We start from the raw sequence: 14,845 nt of genomic DNA on the forward strand, positions 1-14,845 counted from the left end.
TTTTCTGTCTGGATGATGTATCCATTGTTTAAAGTGAGATATTGAAGGCTTCTACTATTATTGTATTGCTGTCTCTCTCTCCCTTCAGATCTATTATTTGCTTTTTATATTTTAGGTCCTTCAATATTGGGTGCATATATATTTATAATTGTTATATCCTCTTGATGAATTGGCTCCTTTATTATTTTATTATGACCTTGTCTGTTTTTATAATTGTTGACTTCAAGTCTATTTTTTCTGATATGAGTATAGCTGTCTCTGTTGTCTTTGAATTTTCACTTACTGGGAATATTTTTTCATCCCTTCCTTTCAGTGTATGTGTGTCCTTGACAGTGAAGTAAGCCTTCCGTAGGCAGCATATGATTGGGTCTTGTTTTTTTTATTCATTCAGCCAGTTAACAGGTACGCTCTTTTGACTGGAGAATTTAATCTATTCCCATTCATGATAATTACTAATAGGTAAAGTATTAGTGCTGCCATTTTGTTAATTGTTTTCTGATTGTTTTGTAGATTCTTTTTTCCTTTCTTCCTCTCTGGCCATCTTCCTTTATGATTCGATGGTTTTCTGTAGTGGTATGTTTTGAGTCCTTTCTCTTTGCTATGTATCATCTACTATAGTTTTTGTAAGGTGGTTACTTTGAGGCTTACATAAAACACCTTATATTTATAACAGGCTATTTTAAGCTGATAAAAACTTAACTTTGACACATACAAAAACTCACTTTTATTTTCTCCACCCATGTTTTATGTTTTTAATGTCAAAATTTACATATTTTTATGTTTCTGTTTTCAAATTATTGTAGCTATAGGTGTTTTCAATTATTTTGTGTCTTAACCTTTCTATTAGAAGTATAAGTGATTTACACACATTAGAGTATGAGTATTCTGAATTGACTATGTATTTACTCTTACCAATGAGTTTTATACTTTCACATGCTTTTATGTTACTAATTAGCATCATTTTGTTACAGCTTAAAGAGCTTCCTTTAGCATTTCTTATAAAGCAAGTAGAGTAGTGATGAACTCCCTTAGTTTTTTTTTTTTTTCCTGGCAGTCTTTATCTCTCATTTCTGAGGGATGGCTTTACTAGGTAAAGCATTTTTGATTGACTGGGTTTTTTTTTTTTTTTTCTTCAGCACTTTACATATATCATCCCACTGTCTGCTGGCCTGCAAAGGTTCTGCTGAGAAATCTCCTGAAAGCCTATGGGTTCCCCTTGTATGTGAAGATCTTCTTTTCTTTTGCTGCTTTTAAAATTCTCTCTTTGTCTTTGATTTTTGACAGTTTGATTATAGTATATTTTGGTGTCATCTTCTTTGGGTTGAATCTGATTGGAGACCTTTGAGCTTCCTATAGCTGGATATTTTTATCTTTCCTAGATATAAATAACTATTGTTTTATTTAAGTCAGGTTTCTGTCTCTTTCTCTTTTCCTCCTTAAACTCCTATAACATAAAAACTAGCTCTTTTGGTGCTGTTTCAGAAATCCTGTAGGCTTTCTTCATTTCTTTTCATTCCTTTTTCTTTGACTAGATATTTTAAAGTAAACCATCTTTAAGTTCACAGATTCTTTCTTCTGCTTGATTAATTTGGTTCTTGATGCCATTTGTTGCATTTTTAATTTCATTTGTTATATTCTTCAGCTCCAGAATTTCTGTTTGTTTCTTTTTAATTATTTCAATCTCTCTGTTAAACTTCTCATTTTATTAATGTATTGTTTTCCTGATTTCATGAAATTGTTTCTCTTTATTCTCTTGTAGTTGCCTGAGCTTCCTTTTATTATAAATTCTTTGTTAGGGAATTTATACATTTCTGTTTCTTGGGGGTTCATTTCTAGACAATATTGCATTCTTCTGGTGGCATTATGTTTCTTTTGTTTTATTCCTGTGTTCCTTGTTGTCTTGCAGTGATGTCTGTACATTTGATGGTCACCTTTTCTGGACTTTATGGACTGGTTTCAATGTGGGGAGGGGGGAAGTTGTCCCTTTCAAATGGGTGCTATAACATTGGCTTGGTGGGGTATGGTAGTTCTGGCTCCAGTGAGGGTACAGTGGCATAGTTTCTGTGTAGCTCTGTCAGCTAAGGTTGTCATTGGCAAAGATTGCAGGTGTCCTCAGTGGCCAAGGCTGTAGGTGTCCACAACAGCAGCGAGGGTTGTTGGAGTGCTCTATAGAAAAGGCTGCTGTGGTCTTCCTGTTTTCTTTTTCTCCTACCAGGGATATCATGGCCAAGGGGATACCTCTTGGCACTGGGTCTATCTTACAGGTGTATTTGTGGTGATGGTGATCCTGGTGACCTGCGTTAGTGGGATGCTGTAGGGATGAACTGAAACATGCGCTGGGGGGCTGGGAGCCAGGTGCAGAGGGGATGCCTGGGGAGTGGAGGCAGTCAGCCTTGCTATCAGTGTCCTCATAGTTTATAGAGCAGTTGTATTCAGGTCATCCCCACAAGTCCTTCCAAGAATCTTCCAGTGGAGTGGCTATGGAGTGAGGGTCTGAAGCACAGGCACAGATGAAGAGACTACAGCTCCAGGGTCTGGGGAAATGGTGACACAGGTGCCCAGGTACTTGTACCCTCCACTGCTGTCTTGGTAATGGCATGTGTATATTTTTAAGAAAATGTAAAGAAAGTATGCCAGATTTTATATATAAAAACATATATATGTGTTTTATATACACACACATATGTTTAGATAGATACACACACATATAAAACATAAAATCCTATCTAATGGGGACAAATAATTTTGAAAACTGAGAATTATAACTGTTATTGTCCTGTAGTTGGTCTTACTCTTCTTCCCAGGATTCTCTAGCCAAGCATTACTCACAATTCATTTCAGAAGAGAGGAAATCCATTCAGAGTCCTTCAAAAAATATGTTATTCTTTGTATACTATATTCCTTGGCAGTTTTCAATGCCCAGTACATGTTAAAGGCACTGATAAGTCCTGTAACACAGAAAACTACTTAAATTTATTTAATACTGTTCCCTAAATTTCTTCGACCTTGGAATGTTTTCATCAAACTCTTGGGGGTCTACTTTGGAAATAATGCTTTAGGAATCTACAGTGCTTTGCTAAAGAAACCCCAAACTGGAGCTTCAATTTACCATTTTCCACAGAAATCTGGGACTGTGGGACAGTGGTCTTAGTCTCATACCTGCATCCCTTTGGTCTAGCAATGACGGGAAATGATGGCTGAGGGTCTTGGGCCCCCTCTGGGCAGTGGTAAACAGTGCAGATTTCCATCTGTGCCTGGATTTGCCTCACTGGAAGACTTCCTGACAACAGGCCCTGCCTGGAGCTGTCTCCATGTGGGCTCCCCCGACATCTGCAACACCACCATCATGCTGTTGCCCAGCACAAAGTCTTCTGGAAAAAGAGGAGGCAGTCATGTCATGTTCCCTTTGGAAAGTCTTTACAGATGTTCCAATGTGAAATAACCACAGGAAAAAATCAGGGGGGATGGCTCATCCATGCCATTGAGCTGAGAACAAGGCAGGAAGAAGCAATAAACTCCGGAGAGCTGACCGCAGAGCGAGGGCAGAGGCTTGCCTTCCCCAGCACCGCCTTCATGGCAGCTGCTTCAGACAGTGACATTATGGACTCTGCAGCTGGAGGCCTGACTGTTGCCATGGTATGGAGAGGTTCTCTAAACACGCTAAGCAGGGTGGCCAGATTTATCTAATGAAAATATAGGCTGCCAGTTAAATTTGCATTTCAGATCCACAGCAAATAAATTTTTAGCATAAATATGTCCCATGCAATACTTGGGATATACTCATACTGAAAAACATTTCATTATTTCTATGAAATGCAAATTTAACTGGGCAGCCTATATTATATCTGGTCATCCTTCCTCAAAGTCTTGAAATCCATGTAGACACTTGGTGTTTTTCCTCATCACTCTTGCATGTTCTATTGGAGTAACAGTTGTCCTCAAACCTAAGCAAGCATCAGGATCACCTGGAGAGCTTGGGCACACACAGACCACTGGCCTAGCCATAGCATTGTTTGTTCAGATGACCCGATGTAGGGACTGAGAATTTGTATTTGCAGCAAGTTCTCAGGTGATGCTGACGCTGCCAGTTCAGGGAGTGGAAGGCAAGTAGAAGCCGCACAGATGTTGGCATTTGTGGGAAAATAAAAGCCCCACTTGGAGAACCACAACCTTGTGTCTTCTGCAGAGAATAAAATTCCCTTTGATTTCATCAGTACTCAACTCCCAGGTCTCCTACCTACTTACTCGAAGACTGGAGGTAAGTTGCTTAGCCACAAGTCCCCCTGCTTTCCTTGGCTATAAAGAGGAGAGAAGACCTGTGTTAGTGGGATACTGTAGGGATGAACTGAAACATGTGCTGGGGGGCTGGGAGCCAGGTGCAGAGGGGATGCCTGGGGAGTGGAGGCAGTCAGCCTTGCCATCAGCGTCCTCACAGTTTATAGAGCAGTTGTGTTCAGGTCATCCCTACAAGTCCTTCCAAGAATCTTAAAGCAGATTCTGTCCCCACTGAGCAGAGGATCCAGATCTTGGGGAGCCCAAGTAGCTTGTCCCAGGGCATGTAGCACAGAGTCCTAAAGTGACCCGAAGTCTTTAGACTTAGACACAGGACAACTTTACCAAGTTATACCAGGCAAGCCAAAGGAATCCATATGTATACATCACAAAACATAATGTTTAATTTACTAATGCTCTTATTTTTTGTAAGCAGAAAGAAACTAGGAATTTCTTGTCATATTTAGTGAGGTCTTAAGAATTCTCATCATTAAATCCTAGAGGCTGAGTGAGGCTGCCCCTTTTACAGCTGGTTTGCCTGCAACTTCGACAGTGTGCTCATTGCAGAAAACATTCTATCACTTTGCCAGCCACTGCCAAGCTCCCCTGGGGGAAACACATGTTTTAGAAAACGGACAGGAGCCCTTAACTGGGGTTCATGTTGTGAGTTTCTGGTCTCAAGTAGGGATCTGGTTTAGTTTGAGAGTCTCTGATCCTGCCGACACTGGGGTGAACTAAATTCACACAGGTGGAGCTTGTTGTTCATGGGTCCTTGGCAGGACTGGCGGCCCGAGTTAGGAGGTAGTCTCTGTCTCTTTTACGGGGAGCTAACGGAGATCCTTGGACGCCTTGTCCCCTGCCGGATCTCCTGAGGAGTAACCAGCCAGTAAATAAAAGCACAAAGCACTTGGTGTCTTTCGGCCACAGATGGAGCACGAATGGCAAGGAGCAGGTGGAGAAGAGACCCCCTGTCTTCTAGGGGGTCTATGTGCCACTTGGGACAGTTGCCCAGGAGGACGGCCATAAGCCAAGTCTAGAATCACATAGGAGGAGACTCCAAGGGAGTTGAGACGGGGCTGTGACAGTGCTCTTAGGCCCAAGAGGCAGAGCAGGATGGGGTCAAGGAATGCATCAAAGACTCTGTTTTTTCTCCAAAAAATGTTTTTCATAGGCATGTGTGACTTGGGGGTCTGGGCTTCCCCAGTTAGAGGAGCCAAAGCTCTGGTCTCCAGGCCTCACCTGCCCATGTAGCATCGAGGGTTCTCTTGTGGGGAGGTGTGCAGGAGGCTTGTGGGCTACCCGTGTTCATGGCAGGAGGAGTCTCATCACCAGCTCTCCCAAAGGTCAGGCCCTTTATCAAATCCATCCCATAGCTCCCTAGCACCTGTCCCTAGGTGGTGACCCCACCCTAAGCTTAGGGGTAAGTCTTTGGGGGAGCAGAGCTCTACGGAAAGTGAATGATTCACACTCACTTGGCCAGGAGCCCTTCACACCTTGTTTCTCAAAGTGAGTATACAAAAACAAATAGATATTTCTGGAGACCCTCTGGTCTATTTCTTAATTTTTAATTTTATATGCCTTCATCAGAAGGATCTGAGAGCCTCGTGTTTCCAAACTGCGACATTGGCATCTCTCGCTGTCTGGGTGGTAGTCGGCACACAGCATCGTTCCCACATCAGCGCCAGCATCTGCGTGGCTTCCACGCACCTGCCAGGCCCTGCAACCAGCTGCCCACCACGTGCAACTGTCACTCAGCTGCAGAAGACTAGAAGCGATTTTAGAAAAATGAGAATGTTTATCCAGCACAAGATTTCATTATCACAAGAGCACTGCAAAGCCAAACCTACGAGTCTTTAGCTCACCTTTGCGCAGTGTAATGTGTACTGTTTAATTTCCAGAGGGCTGAGTAGTCCAAGGTAGACCACTCCTCTGTTGCCGACATCAAGCAAATTAGAGGTTCCACCATGAATAGAAATGAAGTGCAAGCAACTGGATTTAAACCTTGAAGGCCGCAATGTAATTACTCCAGCGGCAGGACAGCCAGCTGCTCGGAGGCTTTGAAACTGGCATAATGAACAGCCTGTGATCTTCGAGTGCACACACACTGGGGTTCCCTCAAAACACACCCCATTTCCATTCCTTCGCAAAGGCCCAGTGTTTGATAGAAGATTCAAGGAGGTGCAGATGTGGCGTCCATGCTCCAGGCTGGCTAGTTGGCTCGCTGTCGAATTCTCTCCAACAGGCAGCCCTTGTTTTTGGTGTTTCCAAGATAGGGGAAGCAAATGTCTGAAACATTCTTCAAAGTGCTCACAGTGGCTGCAGAAAATAGGCTTCTGGGAGCGCATTGTCCTAATAAATCGTGTGCACTTGATTATCATTTAGATTACTTGTTCAATAGGGAAAATGAAGCTTTGAATCAGAGCTGTAGTTGTGAGCTTTGCATGGAGGGAAAATAGCCCCAGCCTCACAACAACCAAGCACGTTCGCGGCAGGGCGATCCTTGCTGCCTTTCGGTGATGCTGTCAGCGGTCTGAATGTTGAGGCCACCTGTCCCTGCGTGTGCACGTGTGTGATGTGGGGATTGTAATAGACACCCGCATGCGTTTATTGAGATTAATGGGATGTCAGAACTTAGGTTTAGTAGAGCAGGCTTAGTGTAGAGCAGCCTTAGAAGCACCAAAATCTTCATTCCTGGTTGGTTGCTGACTCTGAAACAGGGAAGGGCTTAAGGAAGCCCGGCCTTGCCCAATTAAATTAGCAGCAGGCACTGTAGTTTGGATCGAATAATGAGCCAGATGCAAAAGACAGTCATAGGGGGGAGAAAAGAATTTTCCAGAAATACAGAAATGGGCAATTTACCTTAGTAATTTTATTTGAATGATAATTGGAGGTAAATACAACTGCAGTCTCTTTCCTCTGTTTCAGGGGATTAGAATCCATGAAGCTTCAAGGAAAATCTATAAAAGACCCATAAGTAGGCTGAAAATTGTTCTCACCAGTCACCTTAATTTTATAAAGGCACAATTTCCATTGAAAGCGAATTTATAGATAGGATTTCACTGTATTTTTGAACAAAGCTCATGCAGGTTGGGTTCCCATCCCAGGAAATGAAACCCCACGAGTCATGCTGTCCACGTCCTTAAAGAGCTGGGCTTTAGCCCACATCAGCCCAGCGGGGGCCACTCACGCTCTTGACCTCAGAACACTGCCACCAACTCGTGGTTGCAGAATCTGTATTTTGAGAACCCTGAAAAAGCGCTCCTCTTGCTGCAGGCAGGTCCACGTGGCCCTGGGGCACCCTTTTTCCCACCCTCAACCTCCCACTAGCTATCGGGGAACATCTCTCTCTATTTTGCAGCTCAGCTCTGCCGTCTCCTGCCATTGAGTCTTCCCAGGTCCCCCTCTTCCCCGGGGGGCCTGACCCCTCCTTCGTGAGGCCTGCCTTCTCCCTGTGCGGACTTTGTTCTTGGCACCGAAAGGCCTTGTTTATCCACTCTCACCCTGGGCTCCAAGCCCTTGGTCTATTTATCTCTGCGTCCCCACTGCCTGGCACTAAGGAGATAAAAGCATAGCAATTGTTAAGCGAATGTGTTGTTTAAACCCAAAGCCCGGGAGTCATCCTTGATTCATCTCTCCCTGCTCCACAACTCGGTTTCTACCTGTCCAGTGTACACGAATCCCCTGGCCACCTGAGCACTGCCATCTTTCTCCCGCCTGGCTGCAGTTCTCTGTCCTGTCTCACTGCTGCCATTTCGGGGTCTCCTCCACCCAGTTCATGTTCTGAAGAGCCACTGCAGTCATCTTTTAGCAATAAGAATCAAATCTCGTGTTGAAAACTCCACATAGCTCTCCGTCTTGCTTACTCAGGAAGCAGACTCCTTAATAGGCTTGCAAAGCTCCTTAAACAGAGTTGCAAAACCCAACATGATGCGTCCCAGTTCTGGTACATGTTGGAACCATCTAGAGATTCTGGTTGGGATTCCAATGCCCGTGCACAGGAATCTTTGTCAAAATCCCCAGGTTGGCTGCAAGGTGTCACCTGGGTGGACCAGCACAGTAGTCTGAGCTCTCACCTCTGCAGCCCCCTCCCTCCCACTACAGCTGGGATGATGATGGCCCTCTTTCAGTTCCTGCCGCAGGAACTCACTGTTCCCTTCTCCCAGACCCTCCCATGGCTGGCTCCTACCGTCATCCAGGTCTTGGTGTAAAGATCTCCTCCCCTGGGGGGTCTTCTTGCCACCGTGGTCCCGTTTACCATGAGGCAGTGTTTCATTTTCATCAGAGCACTTGCCGGATACTTTGTAGCTAGTTTGTTAGTTGGCCAGCTCCTCCCTCAACAAGCGAAATCTCATGGAGAGAGGATCTTATGTATTATTTTTCCCTCTGAGCATCCCCTAGCAACATAGTAACTGCTCTTGAAATGTACAAAGAGGGAATATATGACAAACGAGTTTTGGTTTGGTCTCGTGGGAAATGAAGGACACTTGTTCGGGACTCCCAAAATACAGATTTTGTGACCACAAGTTGGTGGCAGTGTTCTGAGGTCAAGAACATGAGTGGCCCCTGCTGGGCTGATTGGGCTGAAGCCCAGCATTGCCGCTCACTCATTCACTGTGTGATTGGGTTTATGTGTGAACCTGAGGGGCAAACGCTCTGCCCTTGTGAACTTCAATGACCTCGACGCTAACAGGCAAAAACACCATGAGCACGTCGCAGGGTTAGCATGAAGATTAATCGCGATCATGTGCGGAGGCATCCCATTAATGCTAGCAGTGTTACTATACGATATTAATAAATCATAATGCTGACCACTCGGGTGTACAGTGTTGCCCCTCCCCCTCCTTTGCCGCTTCCTCCCTCAAAATATTAATACCAAAGCCATTCAGCGTAGGTGTGTTCTCTTTGCTCTGGTGAGGCTGGGAGCCGTTGGCGATGTACTTGCTCTATTGCAAACCACTCCCTCTGTGTCTCTTTCCTCCAGGGTAGGAAAGCCCCTGCCATTTATCAGATGGTCTTGGGGCTGTTATGAAAACTCAAAGTCAGCAGCAACCAACATGCAAACACTTCCCCAAGGTGGGGAGTCGAGCCCAGCAGCTGGGCAGGTCCGCTTGGATACAGACCTGTTTGTTTTTCACCTAAGTGGGCTGCTGGGCCTGGAATGTAAAGTTCTGCTGTGGCACAGCAGGCCGAGAAGAGTTCAGAAAACAGAACAGTGGAGGTGTCGAATAGCTCACATGTGCTTTTGTTTCCTCTTGGAAATAAAACCTCAAGCTTAATTGTGGTATCAGGTGCTCTGAAGAAACAAACTGGAAAAAAAAAAATCTGATTTCCCAGAGTAGACCACATATCACTGAAGTGAGATGATCAAAATCTTGCAAATGTAACTTGTGATGTTTTTATCCCCTCAGGGCACCGTTCATCTGTCCACACTGGCCTCACCCTAACCTCCAGCCGCTCATGAGAAATGCTAATCTGGACTTGAGTCTAATTCTCTGGGTGAAGTTTCTTTCCCCTGTCTGAGTGGGACTCTTCAAATACTCACATCCTGCTCGCCCCAGACCCTGACTGACTTTGGCTCACATTCCCTGTTTTTGGAAATGCCACTGGGATTTTCCTGAGGCCCTTGGCTTTGGCCCTACCTGGAGCGAGGCCAGGGCTGGTCGCCGGGAGGCTCCTTGGCCTAACACGTCTCCATAGTAATGTTTTCTTCTTGGCATTCCCATGGCCCTACACCTTTCTAAACACTGGTGACATTTCCCCTTAATTGGAAACATTCCAATTTCTCTTTACTCTTTCCTATTTCGCCTTTGAATCTTGTCTTTGAAGTTCAGTGATGGTGCCATATTCCTTTCTTTTATGACTCAATGACTAGGTGGAACACAAACTCAGACACTGCGTTGTTTTCCATATCGTAAATCAGTAGCCATGTTATATTTCTCCAGAGGGAAAGAAATTTCTTAGTATCCCCATCTCAATCCTACCTTCTCAGATATTCCTGGAAAATTTGGCATATTCTCAAGCCTGAGAAGTCTTTGATTGTCGCACCGGGTCCACGAGAAAGGCGGATGGCCCCAGGGGTGGGGAGGAGCTAAATAGAAGCACACCCAGGTCTTGGTGGGGGATCGAGGGGAGCCCACTCCCACGCTGTGACGCTTGGCAAGGAAGCCGAGGTCCCCATCTGCTTCTGCTGAGCAAGCTGCTTACTGCCCAGGTGTCTTAGAAACCGGGGCAGCCATTCAAACACAGCCCGTGCAACACGCAGCCAGGGGCATTTCCTGTGCCGACCCTTGGTTAATCTAGAGCTCAGAGTCTCGTGGAAATTTCAGAGTTACTACGAAAGGCCCCTTTTCAGTTATTACCAAAGGATGTACACTATTTTTAACACATACCAGTTCTACGTGTGCCATCTGTAGATGAAATTATGTGTGCTCACAGGGAAAAGCATTCTAGTATCGTGGTGATTTTTATCGGGGTGCTTTCTCAATCAACAGATACAGATACTCAGTGTACATGACTATTATGTCGTTGTCTGTTACCTTTCCTGACATCAGAAAGGGACCTTCATCTTACAGAAGCCGAGCAGTCTTAACAGAGGGCTCTAGACACCAGTGAAACTATTCTCTTACAAAATGTTCTAGGGCTAGCTGGGAGATTTCCTTATCCTTAGAGGCCTCAAAACCCTAGTGTAGGGATTTTTCTGTAGGTGGGATGACCCTATGTTCTGGCACTTTCCTCAGAAAACTATGACTCTGTGTTGCTAAAGGAAGAATTTGAAGAAGTCACTCTCCATAAAGTATAACAGGTTATATGTTAATATTATACTTCACGCCTTTATTTAACTATCATTAAGACCAACCCTATTGGGTGGTCAATTGTCAATACAACCACTTACGATGTTATCAGTCTCTACTGAGTCCTGCAGTATTTCTAACAGGGTGTGGCTTAGATTAAGGATCAATAACAGAGTATGTACTAAATCCACCACAATGCTTCTTGAGAAATATGCAATATTTGGTACCTTCTGAAGTTAATCCTCTTTCTATTTTTCGCAGATAACCTGTTCAAACCCAAAGAAAGGTGCATTTCAGAGAAGGAGATGCATATGCGATCTAAAAGGTACTTGGTTATTGCCTAACATGGAACGAAATTGGGGAGGGGAATTGGGGTGGTTTGTTGAACTCAGGTGCTATCCAGTGGGGCCATTAGTTCTAGGCCCATGTTTAATGTCTGCGAGGTCTTTTTGGCTATAAGCCTGAAAAACTGGCTGAAATGAGTGCAGTTGTCAAAATGTGCCTCTGAATGTCAATGCTGCTCTTGGAAGGACCTTAGGAAAGTGGTAGGTCTTGGATTCCAAACCCATCTGGTAATTGGTCTCTGAGAGATCCCCATACTCTGAACTGGAACTCTTCTGCACACTCTCACTGTCGCCCTGGGCAGGAGCTCTTTGTCACTGCCCCTTTGAAGGTGAATTTATGAGGAGGAGAAAAGCTATTTCTCTCAAGGGTCTTGACTGTGGCAGGGCCTGAAGGATCCAAACTTGGAAGCTGGTGGCACATGGGAGCCAGCAGAGCCACAGAGGGGCCACAAGCCGGTTTTCCTGGCACTCCGTGTCCAACAGGCTTGGTGGCCCCACTACGGCACATTCTCCCTACTCTACTTGATGGGTTGCTATTCAAGAATCCCACTAATTCACACCAATCTGGTGCACACAAAGGCTGCCATTCTTTCTGAGACCTGGCCTCCTAACCAAAATGTAATAGCTCAGCCGCGTTGGCCAAGTTCATGCAAGTAAAATGTCATTAGTTTATAATAAAGTATCTAGCACAGGGAGGAATTATAATAATTAAATCAAATGGATAGTGCACTTAGAGAAACCATTGAAATGGGAAGAATCCTTGTCTCCCCATGCAAGGCACAAAATATCTGCTTTTACCATGATTATATTGTTTTCATGATAATTAGGTAACTTAGATCATCTATAGGGAGCCTCCTTGTAAATAAGGAAGTGAAAGTGAGGAGAAGGGAGATGCCCCATTAAAGGCCTGATTCGTAGCGTTCTAATTGGGGTTTTTAAAGGACTGCTGGGTTTTGAGACTTGCTATTTCAGAAGTGCAAAGTTGCATATGCCTTATGCCAGATGCAGTCTCTTTTCAATTTAGTGAAAAAATTCAGCCAAATCTCCCCCTCCCAGTCCCCAAACCTGAAGCTGCCATTATAGAGCCTCGCAAACTAAGCAATTAGAGTAATAGATCTCAAAGCAGCATTAGCAGTCAGAGGGTATTGCCCTATCCTGTTACTGAAGAGGAAACTGAGGCTCTAAGAGGACACATAAGACAGGGAATGCTGCACCAGAGTCATTGGTTTATCCCAGCTGGTCGCCTCTGGTGGATTCAGCAATTGGGTTTTCACCCTGCTCCGCAGGCTGTGTCCTGGGTGGGCTCTGGCCCCGACTCACCCACAGAATCAAGCCCCAGGCCTTTTTTTCTTGGCATTTTTGTTTTAAATTATGTTTCAAAATTACATTTTCATTTTAAAAATTCAAACAATGGAGATAGATCTAAAGTTCCCTTGTGACCGACTATCCCCCCCCCCACCTACACCTCACTCTCCCAGCCCCAGTCCTGTCTCCTGTGTTTCCTTCCAGGCCTTCTCTGCCTTAAGGTAGACTTTTATTTGTGCGTATACAACTGCGTGGTTTCTAACCGTAAATGGTTCCATACTGTACATTATCTTTGGGTAGCTTGCTTTTTTCACTTCATAACATGTCTGTGAGCCCTTTTGGTGTCAAAACATATATTTTTCTCATTCGTTTTGACTGTCTGCAGAGTGGTCTGTTGTATGGATGGACCATGATTTATTTGGGAAGTTCTTTTAAGAAATACTGAACAGCAACTACAGAGTAGGGATCTAGGGGTTTCTATTTTAAACTCCCCAGCTGATTCAGTGGTCAGTAGCAGGAAGTGAGGTCTATATGGATCTGAAGAAATTTTCCGTTGTGGAGCTTTGGGACGTGTCCACTTTCCTCCTGATCCCTTTGTGATTTTCTCTCCCAGTTCTTTCTAGAATCAATCCTGAATGTGGCAACTATGTGTCCACTTATTTGTGCATTAATTCAATCCTTGTTGTTGCCCACAGTGTGTCAGGCACTGTGCTAGGCACGAACATTTCCTGGCCCTCATGAGCAGCTTTGTGCTATGTGATTGGGTGATAGTGTCGTCAAGTAAGAGTCAAACAGACCATGGTTCAAATCCCAGCCCACCGTTAGCTGGCTGTGGGACGTTACACAAGTCTCCTGATCTCACCGAAGCTTGGGTTTCTTCTTTATATAATGGTGGCACACTGTATTCTTCTTCCAACTGTTGTGAGAATTAAATGAAATAGTTCATGTCAGGCAATTCAAGTCTAGTGCCCAAGAACTAAGATGTCACCTGCTAATATTGTCATCATCATTATTTTTATACTTTGGACTTACTGTTTTAATAGCGGAATATCTTAAACAGATTTTGTCGGGCTTTCAAACATGAGAGAAAATGAAAAAGAGAAATTTTAGCTGCATGCCATGTGTGTAGCAACCCAAATGCTCAAGTTTCAATGACCCCGCAGTGTCGGTGGATTCCAGCAGGCATATGGTTGTGTCGGTATCCCAACAGTTCCTGTTAGGTGGTAGGAAAGACGAGTCCAGAAGAAGGATCCCTTGGGCCCTGCTTGAAACTTGGAAGCTTCTAATTTTACATCCGGATAAGAACATAATACTTATGCCTGGGATGTATTTGGAAACAGCTTACTTAGAAACGCAATAGGTACGTGGTAAAAACACACATATGTATGTGTTTCATTCTGGTATTATAATTCTCGCTACTTCCATTTATTTACTGCTCCTTTTCTAAGTCACAAGAAGGCAAAAATCGAGTGGCAAAAGGTATTTGGGGATAAGTTTACAATCAGAATAATAAAGCAGTAGGCTTAGAGTCCCTCACTTTATAATTAAGTAGTTAATTATTAATATCATAGAGACTGGAGGGACTAAAAAAAGGGACCTCTAAATACATAATTGGCCTCTCCAGCCTTGCCCCCGTGGTGGGACTCTGCTGTTGCACTACTCTGGGAAGCACAGGGACAAGGTGGGTGCTGTCCCCTGCCACGCAGCCCCGTTCTGGGGACTGTCAGGGAAGCCCTTGGTCTTGGTATCTCAGGACTTTGAGGGAGCCCATCTGCAGCCATCCTCCCTTTGAAATGCAAGAGCCTGCTGACGGGACAGGATACCGCTCCACACCAGACACAGGCTGTGCTGCTGCCCTTCAAAATGTTTTCTGAATCCCTTTCAGAATTTATAATAACTTGCCGGAGGTTAAAAAGAAAAAAGAAGAACAAAGGAAAAGGTTGATCTTACAGAGTAACAGACTCCGTGCTGAAGTCTTCAAAAAGGTAATGGCTTCACCACCAGCAGGTGTGATGTGTGTGGCACGCAGATGCCAGATCTGAGCTTGACATCTCTGTTTCCCTGTTTCTCTAGCAATTACTGGACCAGCTCCTTCAAAGGAACGCGGTCTAACCACAGGCTGCCCCGCTGACC

At 44.6% G+C, this 14,845-nt stretch overlaps 1 protein-coding gene across 1 annotated transcript in view; it reads left to right on the forward strand.

Annotated features, from left to right (window-relative positions):
* LOC105819163 (chromosome unknown open reading frame, human C10orf90) overlaps positions 1 to 14,845 on the forward strand; it is a 209,961-nt gene extending 195,116 nt beyond the window's left edge. Inside the window, exons 8-10 of the mRNA XM_012655349.1 lie at positions 11,325 to 11,388; positions 14,598 to 14,697; positions 14,786 to 14,845. Of these exons, the coding sequence (XP_012510803.1) occupies positions 11,325 to 11,388; positions 14,598 to 14,697; positions 14,786 to 14,824 (203 nt within the window). The 3' untranslated portion in view covers positions 14,825 to 14,845. The remainder of the gene's footprint in view (positions 1 to 11,324; positions 11,389 to 14,597; positions 14,698 to 14,785) is intronic.

The sequence above is a fragment of the Propithecus coquereli genome, unplaced genomic scaffold, assembly GCF_000956105.1.
Source record: "Propithecus coquereli isolate 6110/MARCELLA unplaced genomic scaffold, Pcoq_1.0 Scaffold473, whole genome shotgun sequence".
NCBI classification, from domain to species: Eukaryota; Metazoa; Chordata; class Mammalia; order Primates; family Indriidae; genus Propithecus; species Propithecus coquereli.